Source organism: Chiloscyllium plagiosum, chromosome 4 (genome assembly GCF_004010195.1).
Source record: "Chiloscyllium plagiosum isolate BGI_BamShark_2017 chromosome 4, ASM401019v2, whole genome shotgun sequence".
Lineage (NCBI taxonomy): Eukaryota > Metazoa > Chordata > Chondrichthyes > Orectolobiformes > Hemiscylliidae > Chiloscyllium > Chiloscyllium plagiosum.
The window spans coordinates 59885859-59910873 of NC_057713.1; the positions used below are offsets into that span (position 1 = coordinate 59885859).

At 39.0% G+C, this 25015-nt stretch overlaps 1 protein-coding gene across 1 annotated transcript in view; it reads left to right on the plus strand.

Annotated features, from left to right (window-relative positions):
• The first annotated feature begins 720 nt into the window (after window positions 1-720).
• Window positions 721-25015, plus strand: part of dtna (dystrobrevin, alpha) — a 198586-nt gene continuing 174291 nt past the window's right edge. Inside the window, exon 1 of the mRNA XM_043689334.1 lies at window positions 721-880. Coding sequence (XP_043545269.1) covers window positions 864-880 — 17 coding nt within the window. The 5' untranslated portion in view covers window positions 721-863. The remainder of the gene's footprint in view (window positions 881-25015) is intronic.

Sequence of the window (25015 nt, forward strand, 5' to 3'; positions counted from 1 at the left end):
GTGATTAGTTTGGAACTGTTGTTTAATTTTGTTGTCAAAGAACATTACTATTTTTGTTAAAAACTCTGAAATTTCTCATTGAAATCAGAAGTAGAGCCTTTAATTTCCTTGGTGAAAATTTTGCCTTCTATCCTGAATGTGGTTCACTTGAAACTGGAAATGACATTCATCCCTTAAGAAGGAGTTTCTTCATTTGTCATTTGTTTAAAGAGTTGTTGGAGTAAACACACTTGGTGAAGACTATGAATCCATGTGTTCATATGAATTACTCAAAAATCTGTCTTTAAAGGCAGAGTGATTGTGTTTTGAGACCCTGCTGTTCTATAGCACATGGAGAGCTGATAAGATGACTTTCAGATAAGTTTTATTTACAGTCCAGAGCTTGACAATTCTGCTAAGCCTCCAGACATATCATTCATCAATACTTTACTTTACTATTCAGCCATATTTAGAAATGAACATTGTTTAGTAAAACATTCAAAGAGCATAAGAATTGGATAAGGAAAACATATTGGCCCATCATCTACTAATTATTTAAACCAAACTGATTTATACTACTTTTATGCTAGATTTTGGCATGAAGCCAGAAAATGAGCAAGTCTAGTGATCAAAAGCATTTGATTGGTGAACTGCATGAAGGCATCAGCCAGCGAAACTCCATAGGAATGCAGGGTTGGATGGTTTAGAGTTAAAGATAGAGACTGTGTGCACATAGTCTCTTGAGCCAGGTTCTAAATTCAGCAGTCCGATCAGTTTTCTAACAGGCTGTTATCAAAAGTGCCTTCTCTCAGCATTAAAACCAAAACTTCTTGTTAAAATATTTTTAAGACTTTATATTCAACGAGACTGCATGTGAAGACAGAATGGTGTACACAACAGAGTAAGTTTGTGTTTAAAGCTTACTTGTTTTTAATGGGTTTGTTTATACTTTTGTTGCTTTGTTTTATCTGGCATTTAAATTTTCTACATTCAAAGAGTTAATTAAAAGTATTATGAATGCTGTTTTGCACCTCCTTTTGTGTGAATCTTAAATGGAATTGTTCTGTGTACAAGCTTTTGAAGAAACATGTTTTCCCCCTGTGCTGCATATGTTCTTAAATGGAAATTCCCTCTGCTTTACTCTTTTAGAAGTATGGCATAATGACTATAAATGGTATTTTTAAACTTAGCTTTGCCAATAGATTACTGTTAACAGAATGAGAACCCAAAATTATATTCTATGCCACATTTGAACTGTATTTTTAAGCATCTAATTATTATGGTCAAGGTAAATAAACATGCCTTGCCAACTGATTGATATTTAGTAAAACAAGTTTTCTTTTATTTGATTTTATGTGCCTTTTTAGAAGTCCATACAAAGTAGGTTTATGGACAAGCATGTGCTACAAAAACTACAGGGGGAGTTTTAAACTCCTTGTGATTGACGGTAGAGGGTTGGGAGCTGTTAAAAATAAAGAATGATGTAATGCAAGCCCCATATACTACAGACTTGTTTGTCACCATTTAAACAGTAGTGGGTTGCCTGGTGTGCCTGTGGGCCACTCCTAAAAAGTGGAGCAACTCTGTAACATTAAATTCATGCAATACAGTTGGAACCTGGTTTAAATTTGACAATGACCAGGCAGATGCAGAAATGCTGGCAACAAAATAGAATTGAAACCAGTTGGACCAATCATGTAAGTGTTTTCATAACAATGTTTGTGAGCCAAAAGGAGCAGGAATGCTCTCCTTGGTTCCTTAAAGACATCTTCTGCTACAATTGGGTTGATATGATAATGGAAACTAAGATTTATGCCACACAAATGCCAGGCAATGTCATCTCCAAGAATGGCGAGACTAATTAGTCCCTTGGTGTTGATTATTTCCATTGATGAATCCTCCACTAGCAACATGCTGCAGGTCACCATAATCTAGAAACCTAACTGGAACAGTTGCAAAAGAACTGTAGTTACAGTGGTATGTGAGATTCTTAATATTGTGTTGAGTAACTCTTGACTCCCCAAAGCCTTCCCACTACTTATAACGTAAAAATTAGGACTCTGATAGAATAATCTCCACTTTCCTGAATGGATGTCGTATCAACACTTGAGAACCTCAACAGCATTCAGAATAAAACAAGTTGCACTACAACAACACAAAGTTTCTTTAACCAGAACCTCTAGAGACTGACAACCTCTACCATCTTGAAGGACAGGTCTGGCAGATGGATGGAACTACCACTAGCTCCAAGTCATATATGTCCCTGACTTGGAAATATACGAGGAGAAAGTGAGGTCTGCAGATGCTGGAGATCAAAGTTGAAACTTTATTGCTGGAACAGCACAGCAGGTCAGGCAGCATCCAGGGAACAGGAGATTCGACGTTTCGGGCACAGGCCCTTCTTCAGGAATGCTATTCCTGAAGAAGGGCCTGTGCCCGAAACGTCGAATCTCCTGTTCCCTGGATGCTGCCTGACATGCTGTGCTGTTCCAGCAATAAAGTTTCAACTTGGAAATATACTACCATTTCAGTGGTTCATGAGGGAGTCACCATTATCTTGTTAGGGACAATTAGAGATGGACAGTAAATGCTGGCATTTGTGATAGGAGTTCATGGCGCTTATTTTGGATGTGTAATGACTACTTGCAAGTTGAATGTTTTATTAAGCAAATTCAACAATTCTTACTGAATCATTCATAAACTTGTGCTCGTCCAACAATCAGCTGCCTGTATCCCAACTCACACTAAGTCCTGTTCAACTGTCACCCACGTATAAACTGACCTACCTTGGTTCCAGTTAAGCAATGCCTCAATTTTAAAACTCTCATCTTTGTTTTCATTCAATCTATAGCTTCAATCTTCCATCCCTTAGGGAGATGGTGCTATTGTGGCAATATTAACGGACTATTAATCTATGGGCTAAGACAGTACTCTGACAGCTTCCACAAAACAGCTGATGAAGTTTAAACTCAATTAATTTAAAAATTATTTTAAATGATTGATGTAATTTGGTCTGAATTAACTTACAACTCCATTTTATGCCACACTTCTTTTACTTGATCTTTCAGACTTCTGTTTAGCTCTTTAAAATGATATTGCCTTCTTTTGATAAGCATGGTCAGTGGGAAGCCCCACACTTCATTATGGAAACTAGTAGCAGTAGTAGACCATTTGGCCCTTCCAGTCTGCACTGCCATTCAACATGATTATGGCTGATCTGTTATCTTGTTCTCCCCAGATGCCTTGATGCCATTAAAATTAGAAATTTATTTATCTCTTTTTTTGAATATATTTAAAGAATTGGCCTCCACAGTCTTCTATAGTAGAGAATTCCACAGATTTGGTATCTTTTTGAGTGAATATTTCCTCATCACATCAGCAACCCAATACCCTGAAACTATGTCACCTGGTTCTAGACTCCCCAATCCAGTGAAAATATCCTCACTGCATCTAGTGTGTTCAACCCTGATAGAATTTTATACATTTCTATAAAATCCTTTCTCATCTTTCTCACCTCTAGTGAATACAGGCCCAATTGAACCAATCTCTCCTCATAGCATAGGTCTGTCATCCCCAGCATCAGCCTAGTTAACTTCAGTTGCACTCCCTCTATAGCACACGTATCCTCTTTTAAGTGAGGAGACCAAAACTGTGTGCAACACTTCAGATGCAGTCTCACCAAGACTCTGTATAATTGAAGTACGAGACCCCTACTTATGGTTGTTCTGGTCCTTATAAATCATATTCTTGAGAGTTACCCTCCAGATTTTGTTTTCGAATAATTGTAACCAGTCTTTAATTTCATCACTTTCTAAACTTATTCCTGTTTTATTCCCACATGTGCCCCCACAGGACACAGGGTGTTTAATTTGCTCCACTTGGCATCTTGTCATGTGCTCCTGGTCTCAGGAGTAGGGCCTTAAGTGGTGAGCAGCAAAGTGTAGGTGAATTTGTTAATGGGAATGTTACCTGAATGTGGAGGAGGATGACCCAGGTTTAGAAAACAGACAGAATACAGGTGCCCCTCTGTTCCAAGACATACCATGGATGTCCGCAACCGCGGATAGTCGCAAACCCTATCATTTAAATGGGAAACTTACCTCCCTGTCAGGCCCCTGAAATGATTTCTAGCAAGTTCCATGTAATATTTTTGGGCCATGGTAAACCAAAAATTTACCATGGTAAATCAAATCCGCAGATAGGGGGGTTCCACTGTATTTAATGCACGTCTAGGAGCAGAGCTGGAGCACTTGGCTAAGCTTGTTTGGGGCCTGAAGGGAAGAAATAATCAAATACAAATGCAAACTTTTGGGTTTTAGGGTGTTTTCTCCTTGTCTTGCTGAAACTGCAACAGACCTCAACAGACATGCTGCATTTTAACTGAGAGGAAGTCAATTATGAAAACATCTCATGGGAAATAGTAAAATACTTACTTATCTCAAAGAAGTTTTCTCATGGTTTAATACTTCCATTTACAAATACCAAGGTTCTCTCTTTCTTCTAATTATTGGAAAGATGGAATGTGAAACTAATATTTGAATTTTTCAAACACTTTTTGCTACCAATCTACTAATAAACAAATCCAAGTTTAGTAATATGTTATGAGTGTCAACAACAGAAAAACAATTACAGTAAAATGAAAGATTCTCAGATTAAAACAAATAGTTGCTACGAAGTCATTCACAAAGAATGAATAAATATAATTATAATATAATATATATAGTTTGAAAATCAAACCAAGAAGCAGACAACTGTCTGAAATTCTACTCTTCAAATATTGTCAGCATATTTCAAATGTTCTTGATGCTTTCTGATTCCTTCAGCTGTGGACTGTTGCATTTGTGCTTTCTACCTATATCATTTAGCAGCAATGGGAACAAAGGAATTAAGGACAGAAGTAGGCCATTCAGCCCATCGAGCTTGCTCTGCCATTTAATAAGATCATGACTGATTTCATTGTGGTCTAAGCTCTTTATCCCTGAGTGCCTCCTATAACCCTTGAGGTCTTTGTCAAACATCTATCCAACTAAGTTTGAATAAATTCTATAACCAAGCCACAACTTATTTTTGGGAAGAGTATTGCCAAGCCAACTAACCCTCTGACAAAGAAAAAATCTCCTCAACTCCATCTTGAAAGGGAGTTGTATTGTTAAACCAGTTCTAATGTCTCCCACAAGAGGGCATTGTCATGATACCCATATTATCAAATTTCTGCAGGACTTGAATGTTTCAGTAAAATCAACTTTCATTTCTCAAAACTCCAGTAACCCAACATTTCAACCTTTGTTCAAGATGTTTACTTCAGTCTATGAATGAACTGAGTGAAACTGCTCTGAACGGCTTCTAACACATTGAAGTCAGTTCTTCAATAACACGATGGTTGTGTTCTTGTGCAGCACCGCCTAATAGAAAAATAGTGCTTTAGAAATTGCGCTTAAAGTGTTGGGGATGTAATCAAGTTATAGTGAACACACGTTTTAAAAGTTCGTGCTGTTGAAACAGTGTCCCCAATTTATCAATCGTGTTACAGCAAATTCATATTAATAAAATGCAAGTTATAACAGCCTGGCATGACACACTCTGTGGAGAGGGAAACTGAGTTGAGATTTCAGGTTGATGATATTTAATCAGAACAGTGAAAGCCATTGACCTACAACCTGAACATTCTCTCTCCAGATGCTGCCAGACCTGCTGAACATTTCTAGTATACTCTGTTTTTATTTCAGATTTCCAGTATTGCAGAAAAGTAAAATTTCAAATTAAAATTTGGAAAACTGAAGTCAGAGCACAAAGGATTTATTTCAACTTGATAATTTAACTATTAATTATCCCCAAGGGGAAATATAACCAGAGCTGATCGTTCCAGTTCTTAATTTTAGATCTTAATCCTGGAAGTTTTCTTTCCTTTCTCTTCTGAAAATGTAGCTTGTACTTAGATAAGGTCTAATGTGTGTCAAAAACCCTCTCAAGTAGCTTTACCCAAAATGTGAAAATTATATAATTACTGTTTGGGGTCTTACTGTAGCCAAGAGATACAACATCGGCATCTTCTAACCCTTGGGTTTGTGATGTGAAATGGTCAAAGCAAGCTAGTTTTAAATTTCAATTATAGCAAAAAGCAAGCAATATTGGATTGATTGTTTGTTATACATTCCTCATTATTTTCAACACAAAAATATTGAGATCAATTATACAATTCCAATTTCTGTATTGGCCTACACCATATTTAATCCAATTGCTAACACAAATGGACTAGACGCATTCGACATGGTCCACAGTAACTCACCGCCTAAACTTTCTGTCAAAAAAAGTATTGCATGGGTACAAAAATACTTGAGGTTAAACACATCCACTTACTTTTGGTTGGGAAATGAAATACTTCTGTTTGCTTTCTTGTTGCATGCATCATTAGCATGCTATGCTGCAACCCAGTCTTCTGAATCTGCTCAATGCAATTATCATTGTTTGGATTGCCTTGGGAACTGAGGCAATGACATATTTTAAGGGAGCTTTTTGTGTTTCTGGATAGAAAAACATTGGGATCGTCAAGAAAGATTGTTCATCATGGAAAGTGGAAAAAAACTGCTAACTATAAGTTATGACTTATATAATTATAAATAACACATTACCTGAAATTGTAATTTTATGTTTGTCTGAGTTCCTTTAAAATCTCATTGAACAAAGAAATTGGAAAAGGCTTTTACAGTGACTCAAATGAGTATATCTAATATTTGAACATATCTAGGTCCATGATTGCTGATTTTTATTAGTTGGCATCATCTACTGTAACCATATACTGTATTGTTCAAGGCTACAATCTTATGGCACTATGCAATGAAAAGCCAAGAGTTAGAAAATAAAAAAGAAGCAGGATATATGTCTAATCAAATCTGCTCTGCCATTCTATAAGTTCACAGCTGATCTGTTCTGGGCTTCAACTCCTTCTTCATGCCAGCTCCTCGTCATCCTCAACTCCTCAATATTTCAAAACTATACCTAACACGTTCTTAAGTAATTTCAATAGACTCTAGCCTTATACAACATTCTGAGGTAGATCATTCCAGATATCTACCAACCTGTGAAAGAAAACATTTCTCAGCATCTCATTAATATTAGTATTCTATAAATATGTACCTAGTTCAAGATTTCACGACCTGGGTAAAGCATCTTCTCAACATCTACCCTATCAAGCCCCTCAAAATCTTGTATGTTTCAATACAATCACCCCTCATTCTTATAAATTCTAATGGATGACAGTTCAAATAGTTTTGATAAGTCAACTGCTTCATCCCAGGAATTAATGAACCTCTTTTTAACTGTCTCCTATACAGCCTCTCCTTTCTTAAATACATTAACCTAACCTGGTCTTTGCAGCCTGAAAAAGAGCTATTAATCCTGGCTCTCTGTCTTCTGTGTGTTAATCAGTCCTCAATCCATGCTAGTATATTACAACCAATACCATAAGCTCCCATCTTAAGCAGTAACCTGTGGTTTGGCATCTTATTGAATGTCTGCTGGAAATTCAAATACACTACATCTACCAATTTCCTTTTACCAGCTCTGCTTGATATATCCTCAAAGAACTTGAGTAAATTCTTTAAATATGCAAATTATTGACTTATACTGCCTGTCATTTCCCTGTTCCCCTTTATCAGTTCTCCAGTCACATCTCTCAAGGGCCCCAAAATTACTTTTGCTACTCTCTCTTTATATACCTGTAGAAGCCCTTGCTGTTTGTCTTTATATTTCTTGTCAATTTACTTTCATAAATCAATTTTCTTCATGCTTATTAGGTTTTTGGTCATCCGCTGCTAGTTCCTAAAACATTCCCAAGCTCTTGGCCTACCACTAGTTTGCACTGCTTTGTATGCCTTAGTTTTTGATTAGATGCTGTACTTGATCACTTTTGTTAACCATGGATGGATCATCTTTTCATCTAGTCCTACCTTTTGACCGGAATAAATTTTGGTTTTGAGTGATCTAATGTGTGCTTAAATGTCTGCCACTTGTTCATCCACTGATTCTTAGCTTATTCTATTTTCCAGACCTGCTTTGGACAAGCCTTTCTTCATACCTCTGTAATTGCCCTTATTTAAGTTGTGGACACTGGTTTGAGATTTGAGTTGCACTGTCTCAGATTGAGTTTGGAATTCTACCACATTGTGATCATGATCCTTTAGAAGATCCATAACACTGAGATCTCTTTTTAAACTTACCTAATGTTATACTTCTAAGTATAACTTCTATGTTATACTTCTAAGTATAACATAACTTGTTCCTAGGGAAGTTCTGCAATATATTGTGAAGAAACATTCCCTGATGCAGCTGACAAATTCAACTCTCATGTTACACTTACCCATCTGATTTGTCCAATTAATATGCAGATCAAAATTGCCTATGATAATGTAGGTTCTTCTTACCTGCCTCCATTATTTCTCAATTTGTACTTTCTCCACAGTGAGTCAGCTCTTCAGGGGCCTACAGACCATTCCAATTTGTGACTTCTTTCTCTTGCTATTCCTTATTTCCATTCAAACTGATTCCACGTTACGATCTTTTGCACCAATATTCTCACCACCACACTGATACTTTCCATTATTTACAATGCTTTCCTACCTTTTCCTTTTTGAAGTTTGGACCATTAAATACTTTTGATTATTGAGTTTCCTATCTGGTGTCCTTACAATCATGTCCCCATAATAGCTATCTAGTCATATTTACATATTTCTATTTGTGCTGTCAACTCATGTATCTTGTTACAGCTGTTGCATGCATTCTATAAAAAGCCTTCAGCTTTGAACTTTTACCAGGGTTACTTCATCTAGTTCTAACTTCAATTTCACTCTTCTAGTCATATTTCCTACTCCTTTTGGTCACTTGATTAGCATTAACCTCTTCACTACCTGCACCTCTGCTCTCTCAAAGGGCTTTTGAGACATGATTATTCAGTATCCTCATGGCTGATTCTTAATTAGGAAGCCATGGTGTGAGGAACTGGTGCTGGACTGGGGTGGACAGAGTTAAAAATCACACAACACCGGGCTATAGTCCAACAGGTTTATTTGGAAGCACTAGCTTTCAGAGCACTGCTCCTTCATCAGGTAGCTGTGGAGCAAGACCATAAGACACAGAATTTATAGCAAAAGATTAGTGTCATGCAACTGCAATGATATATTGAACAAACTTAGATTGCTGCTGTCACCGTTTAAAGAAGAGAATTCAAAACATTCATGAAACTCAAGAGAAACAAAAAAAAATGCCTAGTCCCTGATTGAAACTCCATTTTTTTTGCCTTTTCCCCAAAACCTTCAATTCCCTTCCTAATTAAGTTAAAAATTACACAACACCAAATTATAGTCCAACAGGTTTATTTGGAAGCACTAGCTTTCGGAGCGCTACTCCTTCATCAGGTAGTTGTGGAGCAGGACCATCAAACACAGAATTTATAGCAAAAGATTACATGGTCTTTTAGAATGGGTTGCAGGTTTCGGTTTAATAATATGTAAATCCCAGAACTTCTTTTCAGTCACATTCTTGAGATAACTTAAGGTTTCATAAAAAAAGGTGATATCTTAGTTCAAACAATGCATTAAAGGTGTGAGGTTAGAGTCTACCTGTATCCCAATCTTGTTCAGACTGTTCCTATTTCCAAAGTATGAATTTATAAAATATTACATGGATTGACTGCCTGCAGATTGTGCACATTTTGAGCAAAATAGAATATATCTGCAAATGCAAATTAACCCCATAGATTTATATGTGTGTGTGCATGCATGAGAGAGAGAGAGAGAGAGTGAGTGAGTGAGTGAGTGAGCGTGTGTATACTTTGGAAATAGAATTAGTCTGACTCAAGATTGGGCTACAGACAGACTCTAACCTCACACCTTTAATGCATTGTCTGAGCTGAGATGTCACCCTTTTTTATAAAACCTTAAGTTATCTTGAGAACGTGGCTTAAAAGAGTCCTTGAATATTTTTGAGGCAGATTCTTGTGAAGGAAGGGATTGAAAGGTTGTAAGGTGTCAGCAGGAATGTGGATATGAGGTTGCAAGAGATTAGCCATGATCTTATGGAATGGTGGAGAGGCTGATTGGACTATTCCTGCTCCTAATTCATATGTTGGTTCGTTCATAAAAATAAATAAATTTCTATTCAGTCACCACATCAAAGACAACTTCATTTTTACTGTTTTTCAAGGTTTGCAAAGTCATCCCAAATCTACAAAAATCTGGCCCAGTGTTTAATACACTGTGACAGACATGGGTATTTCTATTCCTCTGTACAAGTAGTTGGATTCCATACTCGTGAAACTTCCAACTTGTTGTTGGAATAGGCATTTTGTAACTGAAAGGGGATTTAGAGTAGAACTGACTGTGCAACAAAATGGTCAGTATGAATGATGTTTAAAGGCTAGAAATAAAATAAAATGAAGAATTTGATTATTCTTCAATACTTGGACTGTTGTTGCATTCTTACACTGAAAGTATCCCCGTACTTTATTCTTCTTATTTAATTACATACTAAATTAAAAATCATTATATCATTTTGGCTCAGAGATTCTGTCTTTGTGACAGCCTTTTAGAAGAAAGGTTAGTCTTGATGAAGTGTGTGCAGACATTGGAAGAAGAATTAATTATTCTCTGGGAAAGCAAATTGATGGACAACATACATATTCAGTAGTGAGTCAAACTATGTACAAATTAGTCTAACTGCTAAACCCAACAGTTTATATTTTGGGCTTCATGGACTAATGCCAAAAAACAGATGCTTGGCCCTGAAATAACTCCATAAAGGCTGGCACTCCATTACCAAGACATCCTTTATTTACATGTGCAAAGTACATGACACTAATCCAGCTCTCTTAGATTTGGCTCCTCGAGTAAACAGAATCTCTGACACTCTTATTTATATCTGTCAGCCAGGAGTCTCTGAATGGACCAGGTTAAGATTCCCCAATCAGGGAACTCATAGTCTGAGGTTCAACCTTTTGACCTTGTTCCAATCACTACAGGCCCCTTAATATGTTAATGACAGTTTTAAGGCCTTTTGAATCCCCCTTTACAAAATTAGTCGCAAAGAAAACGGGGAGCAGTGCAGATGCAGGAGCTGCCAGCCTCCGATTTTGTCAGAGTTTCCTATGACTGGCAGTGAGGGGTCTGATTTTATTTATCTTCAAAATCTTTATTTTTGAGCCAGTAGTACAAGGATTTGCACAAATTCACAGGCTTTGGGATCTTCCCTTCTTCATAAAAGTTCACTTCGCTCCCCCGAGTTCTCATCTCAAGAATATTGTTGGTGAAGTATGCAATCCTAAAATATTTTCATTACAATGGAAGTTGCGCTTAGGAGTGCTCACTCTTTGTTCTGAGTATGCCAATCAATAGAAATTGGTTCTCCGGCTTCTTGTTACAGCTGTATCCTAAAACACTGGAATAATCTATAGGTTTGAAATCAGGCCCCAGACTAATTTCTACCCAGTAGAGTCTTTTTCCTGATACCTCACTAACATCACCACCACATCCTAGCCACGGGCCATTGCTTCAGTAGAATCGTAGAATTCCTACAGTGCTGAAGAAGGTCATTTGACCAATTAAGTTCACACCAACATTCTGAAGAGCATCCCACACTACCCTATCCCTGCAACCCTGCATTTCCCATGGCCAATCCACCTAATCTGCGCATATGTGGACTGTGGGAGGAAACTGGAGTTCCCAGAGGAAAGACTTGCATACACTGGGAGAATGTGCAAACTCCACACAGACAATCCCCTGAGAGTAGAATCATAACTGGGATCCTGGTGCAGTGAGGTGGCAGTGCTAACCACTGAGCCACCATGCCACTTGTAAAAATAAGAAGGGACTGCCAAGCATCAGCCGGGATGTAGCGATTGTAAATATGCCACTTGGTACAGAATACATAGCTGGATCATGGATGGAATCATGGAATAACTTTGAGGCCAGCGGAGTCTTGGCTGCCATAGATAGACAACTGATGAGACCACCCACCACCTCATTTTAGGAAATCTCAAGAAGACTTATGGGTTATGTTATTAGCTGATGCATAGAGCTTAAGAGCTGGGAAGTTATGCTAAAACATTCATTAGGTCGCAGCTAGAGTATTGTGTGCAGTATTGAAAATCACAATAGAGGACAAATGTGATTGCACCTAAGGGTCCAGAGGAGATTTACCAGAATGTTACCTGGCTGGGGGTTTAGTTATAAAGAGAGATTGGAGTGACTGGGGTTGTTTTCCTTGGAATGGGGAGATTGAGGGTTACATGATTGAGATATACAAATTATGAGTGGCAAAGATGGGATAGATGGAAGTAATTTTCCTTTTGAAGGAGGGATCAATGATGGCAGGTTAGGGAATGGGAGGTTTAAGAGAGAATGTGAGGAAATATTTTTAACCTGAGGATCTTGGGAATTTGGAACTGACTACCTGTAAGGGTGATAGAGGCAGAAAGCCTCATAACATTTAAGAAGTATTTAGATGTGCACTTTATTGTAGGCCACTCAAGCACATAAGACAGCAAAAGGCCTTCGTCAAGGATCAAAGACTTAGAAGTTAGGGATTCTGGTCAATCAGGGATTGGCAGCTCTTCTGCGCTCAGCAATATCACTGGGTAAGCATTGGCTACTGATCACATTGACACCCATGTGAGATTGGATTGCAGAAAGACAATCATGGTGGAAAGAAGTTGTGGGGGAAGGGATGGTTGACAGCAAGGGCAGGGAAATGCCTTACAGCAGAACCCTTCCAAATACAGGGTCCCATAACCAGGCACTGCAACCTTTGAACTCCCTCCCAGGAGACTGCAAGCAAACAGACTAGGGTTTATGTATTGTACTTCCTGCATGGCAAATTCCTGTCTGCTGCTGGATTAATTGCATTGGCAGTGTGATGAAGTCCTTTAATTACCATTTAAGGGCCTGAATTGTCAGTGTGGCAGTAAAGCTATCCAAAGGCTTTCCTGCTGTAGATTTAATCAGGTCGAGAGGTTGTGGGATCTGTGTCTTATTAAATGCACTCGCATCGTAATTTGCCAGAGGAGAGGGCATAGAATTTTGAATGTTACCTTGGCGCATCTGCCAGACATTTGGAAAACAGGCTATTTCAGTTGACAGCTTCTAGCCCAGACTGTTCACGCCAAAAGGACACTGAATGCTTCCACAAGGTAATTTATCAGGAGGGCAAAATTTAAACATGAAGGAGAATGGCTACAGGATTTAGAAGAATCTCCTGCATATACTACCCATAGATTTGGATCTTTTAGCCAGGAGACATGTAAAACCTAGAGTATTGTCACTCTTAAAAGTTGAAAGCAGGAGTTCAAAAGACAAATTGTTTGAGTATCTTTACACAAAGTGATCATTATTCATTTTGACACTTCTTTCCTCTTGTATTGTTACCAATAGATTCCGGTTTTCATTTGGTTCAAATTATAATTTGCTGTATAAAGTAGTTTCTAAAGGCAATTGACTTCCACAGAAAAAGAGCTATAGCTTTGTTTTACAGGATTAAATTTTAAAAAAGTTTGTTTAGTTTTCTCTAACATGAACAGCTGGATTCACAGCAACCATGGCAACAGGTCACATGATGAGGTGTATTAGATTGCCTGGCAGCAAGTGCACTAAAGAACAGGAGGAGTGTTCATAGAAGTCTGGCTCCCAAGATGAAGCATTGTGTTTATTTTAGATTACACGTACAGTTAAACGTAGTTAACATTGAATTTACTTGCATAAGTTGCTCCTATTTAGCTGAAGCTGTATTATTTGGACATATTATTGCTTAGGTGTGATACTGTACATCAGGTAAGAACAAGTGGGTTACATTTTAAGAAACTAGAGATTCAGGCCCTCTCAATAATGCCTTATTAGTTCATGTAGCCTTTGAAGTTGCGTATCTGTGAGTATATAATATATGTTAGCTTTTAACATCAGTTACATTACAGATACATGGGGACGTTTGCCAGGTATATATAGAACATAGAACATACGTGCAGTTCTTGATTATAAACCACTGTGTTTTGTCATTTTATAGAGCAGTGTATTATAAGTAAAATTATCTTCAGTTTTGGATGCAGTTCTGCCAGTTTATGTTCAAGCCTTTTATTGGGCTTTCATAGTTCTAATGAACTGCCATGATAATTGCTACATGTAGGAATATTAGAACTCTGTGTGTACAATGTTAAATGATACAAAGTAAATTCAAGTTATGATTGCATAGTGAGCAGGGAAATAGGACCAGAGGACATAGCTGGAGAAAGCATTTTGCAAAAGAACCTCTGAAGAATTGTATTTACTTAATATGCAGAGTAGTAAAGCTAAGAATATGTGTATGTTAAAAAAGAGCTGGTGAATACCATGCTCTGAAATTTGGATGTTAATGAGCTGAGCTTTGATGGACAAGTGGTTAAATCTCATCGTTGATGTATTATTTTCTTAAGACATAACAAAGCATGCAAATAAAAAGGGTTGTTAATTATGCCTCCAAATGCTTAATATTACTTAGTTTTACTTAGTTCTGTATAACCAGATCTCATTGCTGTAAAAGTTTTAAAGTGTTTTAAGCATTAAATTGGCAAAAGAGTCTGTTCATAAATATAGCTGTGATAGTTCTAACATTAGACCAACACAAGAAAATACAGGTTTGTATTTTCCAGGGGTTTGACTTATGTTTCTGTGTAATTCCAGTAAATTCATCTTGCATGGTGTTATTTTCTCATCAAGATATGTAATAAGCTACACTAGATCATTGACTGGTAAAGGTTGAGGTGTAAAAATAATTTGTTGTTGGAAAACATAGTTGAAATGAACTTGCCAAACCTTAGGGGAACTTGGGATTTTAATCGCAAGCCTGTTCTTGTGTGGAACAGATGAAGTGCATTTCTGCCGAACGTCACTCTAGGCAATATTGAATTCTGTACATAAGTCATTTTTATCTTTTTTATTTATGCTTAAGGGAGTGGAAAATCAAAAGGGATTTTTAAAATTGAAAGTTCTATAGCAGAGGTATCAAACTTAGTTTGCATGGTGGTACTTATCCAACGTGCTGGTCCATAGTTTGGACTTCAACATGCAGGGGGAGCCAAATTTTAAATGCTACTCCCATTTTCTTTTGTTTGTAAAACATATGCACATTCCTGGGTGTAGCCAAACTGTGCTGGACATGTTACGTACCATTTGATGACGACCCTGGTTTTAGGCATAGTTGTCAGATACTTTAAGTCAGAATTGGATCAGTTTGAATGTGCAAATGAAAGTCCTCCACCTATTTCTGTCCTTCCCTCCTACTGTCCACATCTCACACTCAGCTTCCATCACATTCCTGATTTCAATCTCTTAACATCTCCCCAATAGCACTCAACCAAATATCAGTATGTCAACCTTCTCACATCTAGATTTTGTTTTTGTTCAAAAGAACACTGGAGATTATTCTTAAAATCATGTTATTTCCTTTTTTTATCAGTGAAAATTGCATGTATAGATGGCAAAATATGTTTGTAAACGAGCAGCTCCTTCAGTGTATTTTATTTGTATTCACTCATTCTGCTTATTGTTCTGTTGTTTGAGAGCTCTTTGGATTACTCAGAAGTTTTGGGGCCCTCATTAAAAGAAGTTTGGTGACATCATAGAGAACTTACTAATCCGCATTCATTTGGATATTCTCTGGCAGGAGGAAATAAAGATATGAGGAAAAACTTTTCAATAGCGTTAAAGAGGTCCAAGGGTGATTTAACAGAATCATTAAAATCATGAAAAGTTGGGACATTGTAAGTGGAAAATGAGGTCTAGATTTTTTTCCAGATTGATAAAGGTGTCAAGCCTTATCCAAATACCCTAGCTTTTGGATCTGGAAATTCCAACCCAATTTTTGACGTTGTACTTTTGCTATACAGGAACGCAGTGCTGAGTTCAAACAGAATCTATTTTCACCAGTTCTTTAATCAACATTGTGTTAAGATTTTGTGGAGTAGATATAAATGCCTGTAATGTTAGATAACCTCAAATGAAGTTGTGAGAACACCATATAGAGTCATAGAGATGTATAGCATGGAAACAGACCCTTCGGTCCAACTTGTCCATGCCGACCAGATATCCCAACCCAATCTGAAACTTTGAAAAATAAAGACTGCTTTTGCCTCTGAGTTGAAAAAGAATGCTGGGTAAGTTGGTATGGAGAGTATAAGGGCAGTGCTTGTGGGGCAAGTGACATGGTTAATGTAAGTAGGCACTATATTGGCACAAGAACGATAAGGGACTATGTGGATGTGTGGAGGCAGTGATATGATGGCGTAAGAACATACAAATTAGGAGCAGAAGTAGGCTGTGTGGCCCTTAAACCTGCTCTATTTGATTAGATGATGCATGATTTCACTGTGGTTGAAACACCACTTTTCTGTTTGTTTCATGTCCTTTTTCTCACCAATCAGAAATCTAACTAACCCAGGTTTAAAAGTATTTTTTGTTCCAGTCTCCTTTGTTCTCTTCAGAAGAGAATTCAACAGAATAATAACCCTCTGAAAACTTGTTTCAGATTGCTGCAAAAGCTTTAAAGTGCTTTAAAATACTAAAGTAACTAAAAATATTGTTCATAAATACAATTCTGACAGTTGTAACATTAAACAAACACAAGAAAATGCAGGTTTGTACTTTCCAGTGGCTTAACTTACATTTTTATCCAATTCAAGTAAGTTTATCTTGCTTGGTGTTACTTTCTCGGCAAGGTATGTAAAAAGCTGCACCAGATCATTGAATGGCAAAACTAAAGGTGAAACAAAAATCCTCCTCATTTCCATGGGAGACCCCTTTGTATATCCATCCTCCCATGAGGTGTCTAATCATTCTGATGTTCTAAGAGAGAAAGATGCAATACCTCTTCACTCTGGACCTCTGACAGGTTGCATTCCAAAACTCTCAATGATAGATTAGTGTAATCCTAAGCTTTGAATTTTTGTCCGATCATTTTACCTACCTTACTAATAGGCTTAGGTTCACTGAATTGCTGCATTTGATCTGAGGTTGTCTGTAGTAAAGGCACCTGAAAATTTTAGCGACAGAATTTTCCTAGCCCCCTTGCAGAGAGGTGAGACCAGAAGAAGGTCTGTACAAAAGCGATGTTTCAGAATCCTGTCAATCAAAGAGAAAGGAAAGAAGAAGAAAATGTGGTGGGAGCATGGAATAAGAAAAGTGGAGTGAATGTAAGGCACAGAAACAGGCCATTCGGCTCAAACAGTTTATGCTGCTTTTTATGAACCCCTCATGTATCTTTCTAGTTCTCATCAATCATAACTATTTATTCCCTTCTTCCTCAAGTGCTAGTCGAATTGCACCTTAAATCCATCAAAATATTTGCTTCACCCACTTTCTGTGATAGTGAATGACATAGTCTTGTCATTCTTTAGGGAAAAAAAAATCTTCTGAATGTGTTAAAAGATCCCTTTGTGACTTTCTTATTTTGTTTCCCTCAAGTTATAAGTTGCAGTTCTCCTTTGTGTTGACTCGCCCTACAGTTTGTGTCATCAATCTGCAGATTTAGGATGGAATTTTACCATCCTCAAAGTGGGAGTGTGTTTAATAAGGCAGGAGGAAGGTGGGTAGGGATCTCACTGCCTTGCTGAAACTCGCCTCATTGCCTATCCACCACACTTGTATGGTGACCTTCCTGTCATATCTTCCCTCCAGTCAGAGGTGGAAGTACTTGCCACTACGAGGACCTCCTGGGCTGCTTGCTGCTAGGGCTTTTTCTAAAACTCATTGTGCACCAAATCAGGTGTTGTCTGTCCAGAACTGCCCTGCCTGCTTCTTTTGTCTCAAGAATTGCCCTGGACATGGTGGGCAGAGGAAAACCGATACTTCTCTCTGCCAAATAGAACCTAAAGATCCTGGTGGATGGGATGGTATAGAAGAGGGCTACACTCACCTTTCAAAACTGCTAGATTAGTCCAATATTGTTACCAGGGTCATTGCAGCGTCCATGGTCTGGAAGAGTGCTCTACAATTCCATAAGTGAATCAGTGTCATGTGTCAGCAGCTAGTCAAAGAAGAAATGCTCCAGATTGTTGGCACTTGGAGGACTGCCATGCACCGGGCATCTTCTCAGTCTATAGAGGTAGGAGGTAATCCTGTTGCATCGGCAATTAATATCGTATAAATGTATGAGCAGACACAGGAGCAACAGACAGGCTTTTATGCAATATATTTCCATGTCAGGATGGTGAGTAGCTTGAGGGGACTTTGAAAATAGAGTGGTGTTCCCATTTATTTGCTGTCCTTGTCCTTCCAGATGGAAGTGGTTGTGGGTTTGGAAGGTGCTGCCTGAGGATCTTTCGTAAATTTCTGCAATGCATCTTGTAGATAGTACACACTGCTACTACAATGGAGGTGGTGGGGGGAGTGGATGCTTGTGGATGTTATGCCAATCAAGCAGGCTGTTTTGTCCTGGATGGTGTCAAGCTTGTTGAATATTGTTGAGGCTGCACTCATCCAGACAAGTGGGGAATATTCTGTTACACTTCTGACTTGTCCTTGTAGATGGTGGACAAGTCAGGAGTGTATTACTCTCTGCAGTATTTCTCACCTCTGACTTGGTATTTTAGCCAGTGTTTATGTGGTGAGTCAGTTGTGTTTCTGGTCAATGACAACCCCCAAGATGTTGACAGTGGGGGGAATTTAGTGATAATAACACCATTCAATGTCAAGGGACAGTGGTTAAATTGTCTCTTATTGGAGATTATTAAAGCCTGGCATTTGTGTGGCATAAATGTTACTTGCCATTTGTCAGCCCAAGCCTGAATATCACTGAGCAGGTTATTGCTGAGCACGTGATGCTTGATAGCACTGTTGATGACACCTTCCATCACTTGACTGGTGATTGAGAGTATATTAATGGGGCGGTAATTTGCCAGGTTGGAGTTGCCCTTCCGCAATGTTCCACACTGTCAGGTAGATGCCAGTGTTGTAACTGTACTGGAATAGCTTGGCTAGGGAAGCAGCAAGTTCTGGAGCACATGGCTTCAGTATTATTGCTGGAATATTGTCAGGGACCATAGCCTTGCAGTATCCAGTGTCCCCAACCATTTCTTGAAATCACGGGGAGTGAATCGGGGAGTGAGTCGGATTGGCTGAAGGCTGGTATCTGTAATGCTGGGGACTATTGGAGGAGGCTGAGATGGATCATCCATTCAGCACTTCTGGCTGAAGATTGCTGTGAATGTTTCAGTCTTACCCTTTGCATTGACGTTCTGGGCTCTTACATCATTGAGGATGGGGATATTTGTGGAGCCGCTGCCTCCAGCCAGTTGTCCATTCATGACTGGATGTGGCAGAGCTCCAGAGCTTAAATCTGATCCTTTGATTGTGGGATCACTTAGCTCTGTCTATCACTTGTTGCTTATATTATTTGGCATGCAAGTAGTCCTGCCTGGTGGTTTCACCAGGTTGCCACCTCATCTTCAGTTATGCCTGGTGCTTCTGGCATGCCCTCCTGCACTCTCCATTAAAACAGGGTTGATCCCATAGTTTGATGGTAATGGTTGAATGGGTGATCTGTAGGGCCATGAGGTTACAGATTGTACTCCGGCACAAATTCTGCTGCTGTTGATGGCCCATAGCACCACATGAATATCCAGTCTTGAGTAGCTAGATCTGTTCGAAGTCTATCCCATTTAGCACGGTGATAGTGCCCTACAACATGATGGAGGTTATTCTCAATATGAAGGTGGGATTTTGTCTCCTCAAGGACTGTGAGGTGGTCACTCTTACTGATGCATCTGCAGCTGCCAGATTGGTGAGGCTGAGGTCAGGTATGTTTTTCCTTCTTGTTAGTTCCCTCACCACCTGCCGCAGACCCAGTCTAGCAGCTGTGTCTTTTAAGACCTGGCCAGTTCAGTCAATAGTACTGCTGTCCAGCCACTCTTGGTGGACATTGAGATCCCCCACCCAGAGTACATTTTGTGTCCTTACCACCCTCAGTGCTTCCTCTAAGTGTTCTTCAACATGGAGCAGTACTGATTCATCAGCCGAGGGAAGACAGTATGTGGTCATCAGCAGGGAGTTTCCTTGCCTTTATTTCACCTGAAACCATGAGACTTCATGGGGTCCAGAGTCAATGTTGAGGACTTCCAGGGAAGCTCCCTCCCGACTTGTGGTTGTGATTCTTCTGCAAGGTAAAATTACTGTGTACAATAGTAGGAGAAAGTTAAGGCTCCAGATTGAGCGACAGCTGTACAGAAGTATTCAACCTGCCTTGTTGTGAAGCTTTTTCATTTGGCTGGATTACTGGAATCTGATCTTCTTTGGTATCTTGACTTTTCATCTGTCTCTGTACCACTCCACAACCACCTGATGAAGGAGCCGCGCTCCGAAAGCTAGTGTGCTTCCAATTAAACCTGTTGGACTATAACCTAGTGTTGTGTGATTTTTAACTTTGTACACCCCAGTACAACATCGGCAACTCCAAATCATGACTTCTGTCTTAGTACTTGACTCTAGGGTTTACCCTTTACAGGACATAGTAGTGCAGCATTTGCAGGAAACCATAGCAAATCTGGAGATTCCCTCCAATCTGCCTTATGGTCTATCTGCATCAACTTAATCTAAGTTGCAGAATCACTCATCCTTTGATACCAGGCGCCTGTCACCTAATAGTTGAGTGGAGTAGAGGGTCAGTAGCACAATCCAATGACACCTGCTAGGAAACCATATATACTTCGATCATGCAGCAGCTGAATACTGCAGAGCAGAAGCCCTTTCAATCTTCGGACACTCCACGTCCTTGATATGCAACAAAAAAATATGTGATTCAGTCCATTAAGACCTTGCACCTGGCAAACTCTGCTAATGTCAAATAAAGTTTGATTTGTTTATTAAAAAGGGGGGGGGAATGTCTTGTCTACTTATCTCATAGTACAATAGCTGTGCTTTTTGAAATCAGTTTAAGTGTACCTTTTATGTTCTGTCTTTTTGTAATAGGGCCCTCATTATAAAGGTAGCCGTACTGAATCCTACATCCATTTATCCAAAAGTTGCATTCATCTGGCTATTCATTTTCTCTTTTCAATATACATCGACATGAAGTTACTTTAACAACAAGAACATTTGAACATTCAAAAGTACATTCCACATCTGAACTTATCGTATTCAGTAGAGTTTGTTTTGAGAAGTGATATGAATACCATATAAAGAATTCACAGGGAGTTCTTCTTTGTGTGACTTCTGTGCCAACATTCCATTATGTTGGCAAGTGGTAGAAGTTTTACTAATGTACCATGTTTGTTAAACTATGAGAGTGCAGCTTGTAGACAGAATTCTGCTCAGGTATGTTTTGAGAGATTTTATATGTTGTGCACAATACAACAGACACAAATACACTTCATTTTTAAATATGGCATTCAGAATATCTATTCCTCAGAACAAACTTTGTTAATCTCCAGCAAACAACCCAGGCAGGAAGTGAAAACTGATTGCAAGGAAAGATTTATGCAGTTTTTGAAAAGAATTACTTGGCATAGAACCATTGAAAAGCTACAGCACAGAAAGAGGCTGTTCAGCCCATCATTGTCTACAACAGATGACTGGGCATACCATTAGAGAATTAATTCAAGACAAAATTAGAATGATTAGACAGAATGCCTGTGAATAGTTTAGTGGTAGGGAGGACGTTGCTCCAGCAGAATGTCGGTATGTGAAGATCTCACACCATCTCAATTCCACCCCAGTCTTGCCCCACCACCAATTGTCATTTTAGCTCTTCTCCAGGTCTTCCTGGTATTAACCTAGTCGTGGCTATCTGGGTAAAAGGACAAACAAATGGGTGCAGTACAGCTTGTGAGCTCCCAGTGTGTGGTAGGCTTCCTTATTCAAAAGCATTTATTACCTGATCAATGAACCAGAAACCAGAGGAAGAGCTCTGCTGAGAGCCATAGTCCTGCCTTTATCACTGACTCTCCTTACACATATCACTCGTGAACCCCACCCTTACCACCATCTCCCCCACCTGCTCCCTTGCTGTGGAATCTGTCACTGACAGTTTTATGTATGTTAAAGCTGGAAAAGTTGGAGGCAGTGATCAGAGTTCTGGCAAGGGAGCTGGAAATCAATGTAGAATAGGAAATTGTAGATACCTTCCATAATCCATGGGCCAACCAATTCTTCTTAAAATGTTTATATCCTGTCATTGAGCCTCTCAGCTCAGATTTTCATTGAGTTTTGATACATTGCCTTGAAATTAGGAGACAGAGGGTTATGGTGGAGGGTTGTTTCTCAGACTTGAGGCCTGTGGCCAGTGGTGTGCCGCAAAGATCGGTGCTGAGCCCTCTGCTTTTTGTCATTTATATAAATTATTTTGATGTGAACATAGGAGCTACGGTTAGTACATTTGCAGATGATACCAAAATTGGTGGTTTAGTGGACAGTGAAGAAGGTTATGCCAGCGTACAATGGGACCTTGATCAGATGGGCCAGTGGGCTGAAGGATGGCAGGTGGAGTTGAATTTACACAAGAGTGAGGTGTTGCATTTTGGTAAGGCAATTGACGGCAGGACTTATACACTTTGTAGTATAGTCTGTGGGAGTGTTGTCAAACAAAGAGACCTTGGGAAATATGCAGGTTCATATTTCCTTGAAGGAAGAGTCAGAAGTAGAGCGTGTAGTGAAGAAGGCATTGGCACAGTTGCCTTTATTGGTCAGAGCATTTAGTATAAGAGCTGGCAAGTTATGTCCTGAACAGCAGCAACATTGGTTAGGCCACTTTTGGACATTGCGTTCAGTTCCGATTTCTCTGCTATGGGAAGGATATGTGAAACTTGAACACGTTCAGAAAAGATTTACAAGAATGTTGCCAAGGATGGAAGTTTTGAGCTATAAGGAAAGGCTGAATAGGCTGGGGCTATTTTCCCTAGAGCTTCAAAGGTTAAGGGGTGATCTTGTAGACGTTTATAAAATCATGAGGAGGATGGATAGAGTAAATTAACAAGGTCTTTTCCCTGGGGTGAGGTGAGTCCAAAACTAGTGGACATTGGGTTAAGGTGAGAGGGGAAAGATTTAAAAAGGTGATTTTTTTTTCATGCAGAAGGTGGTGTGTGAATAGAATGAGCTGCCAGAGGAAGTGGTGGAGGCTGGTGGAAGTGTGAACATTTAACATGCATTTGGATGGGTACGTGAATAGGAAGTGCTTAGCAGGATATGGCCCAAGTGCTGGCAAATGGGACTAGATTAATTTAGGATATCCGTTCGGCATGGATAAGTTGGACCTTAAGTGATATCCTAGGGGCGAGGTGATTTAGATTAGATTCCTCCAGTGTGGAAATAGGCCCTTCGGCCCAACCAGTCCACACCAACCCTCCGAAGAGTAACCCACCCAGACCCATTTCCCCTCTGACTAATGCACCTAATACTATGGGAAACTTAGCATGGTCAATTCACCTGACTTGCACATCTTTGGACTGTGGGAGGAAACTGGAGCATCCCGAGGAAACCCATGCAGACACGGGGAGAATGTGCAAACTCCACACACACAGTCGCCCAAGGCTGGGATCAAACCTGGGACCCTGGTGCTGTGAGGCAGCAGTGCTAACCACTGAGCAAGTGCTTCTTAATAACATTGTTGATGAGCCGTCCATTACTTAGCTGATGATCAAGAGCAGACTGGTGGGGCGGTAATTGACCAGGTTGGATTCGCCCTTCTTATTTTGTGGACTAGACCTACCTGTGCAGTTTTCCATATTTCTGGGTAGATGTGTGGCTAGAAATGAAGCTAGTTCTGAAACTCATCTTTAGTGCTATTGCCAGAAAGTTGTCAAGGCCCATTGCTTCTGCTGTATCCAGACCTCAGAATATTTGAGAATGTATAGTTTGATCAGATTCTAAACACTGTTCGTGAAATAGCAGCAAACTATATGAGTATCACAAATGAACGTGACTCCTCGGAGAATCATGATCAGTCACGATATTCAGAAAACCACCGTTTAGAGTGGAAGACTTTGCTTATCTGTTCATATCATCAGACAGTGTCAATATTGAAGGCCTAAAGGAATCCGGATATTGGTTTAAGAAAACAAAGTGTCGGCAGATAGGATTAGGTAGGATAAGCCAAAACTAATAAAGGGATTTTTTTCAGAGGATTACAGGATCAGAACATTAGAACCAAAAGTCCATCAACACCATTATATTTTAAAGGACATTAGTATATTTTTAGAACTTGGATAATAAACTTGCATATTCTGGTACAGTCTGTTTACAATACAATATAGATCCTTACATGATACAGATACAACACAAATATAATCACAGACTTAATAATTAATATGTACAAACCTGGCAGCAAATGAGTTAAGATAAAGTAAAACATTAAGTTTTAAAATGAGTCTTCATGAATAGGAGGCTCATTGTCAGTTTGCAGCCCATTAAACAGTATACCTGATTTTATTTTTTTCCAGCATATTCTGCTCATTATACCAATGCTAACTCTTTGAAAGAGCTTTCCAATCCCGGTCCTTGGATCTTTCCCATAACTCAGCAAATGTCTCCTTTAATATATCAGATTTATTTTTGCAAGTTACTATTTAATATCTTTCCAACGGCATTTTCAGGCAATGTATTCTAGACCATTCCAACTCACTGTGCACTAAAATTGTCAACTCCCCTCTGTTTCATGTTGCCATCTATCCTATGTCTCATTTGGTACTAATCCTCCTGTACAGCACTTACACTATCCAAAGACTTAGTCGTTTTAAACATCTATATCAAATCTCTTAAATTTCTTTAAAGGTGTATAATCACAGCTTCTGTAGTCAATACCCATTACAGAAGTCCACCATCCCTTTTCCATTCTCGTAAATATCCTCTACATTATATCTCCAGAGTCTTAACATCACTCCTGAGCAGCAGGTTCCAAAATTTGACACTGCAATCCAGCTGAGGCCTTGAGTGGAAAAGAATATTTAGCACAGTTGCTGATTTACTTTGGGCCTTTTTCATATTAATATGAAAGATCATTTTTATTCTCAAGAATATGTAATGTAACCTTGTTGATA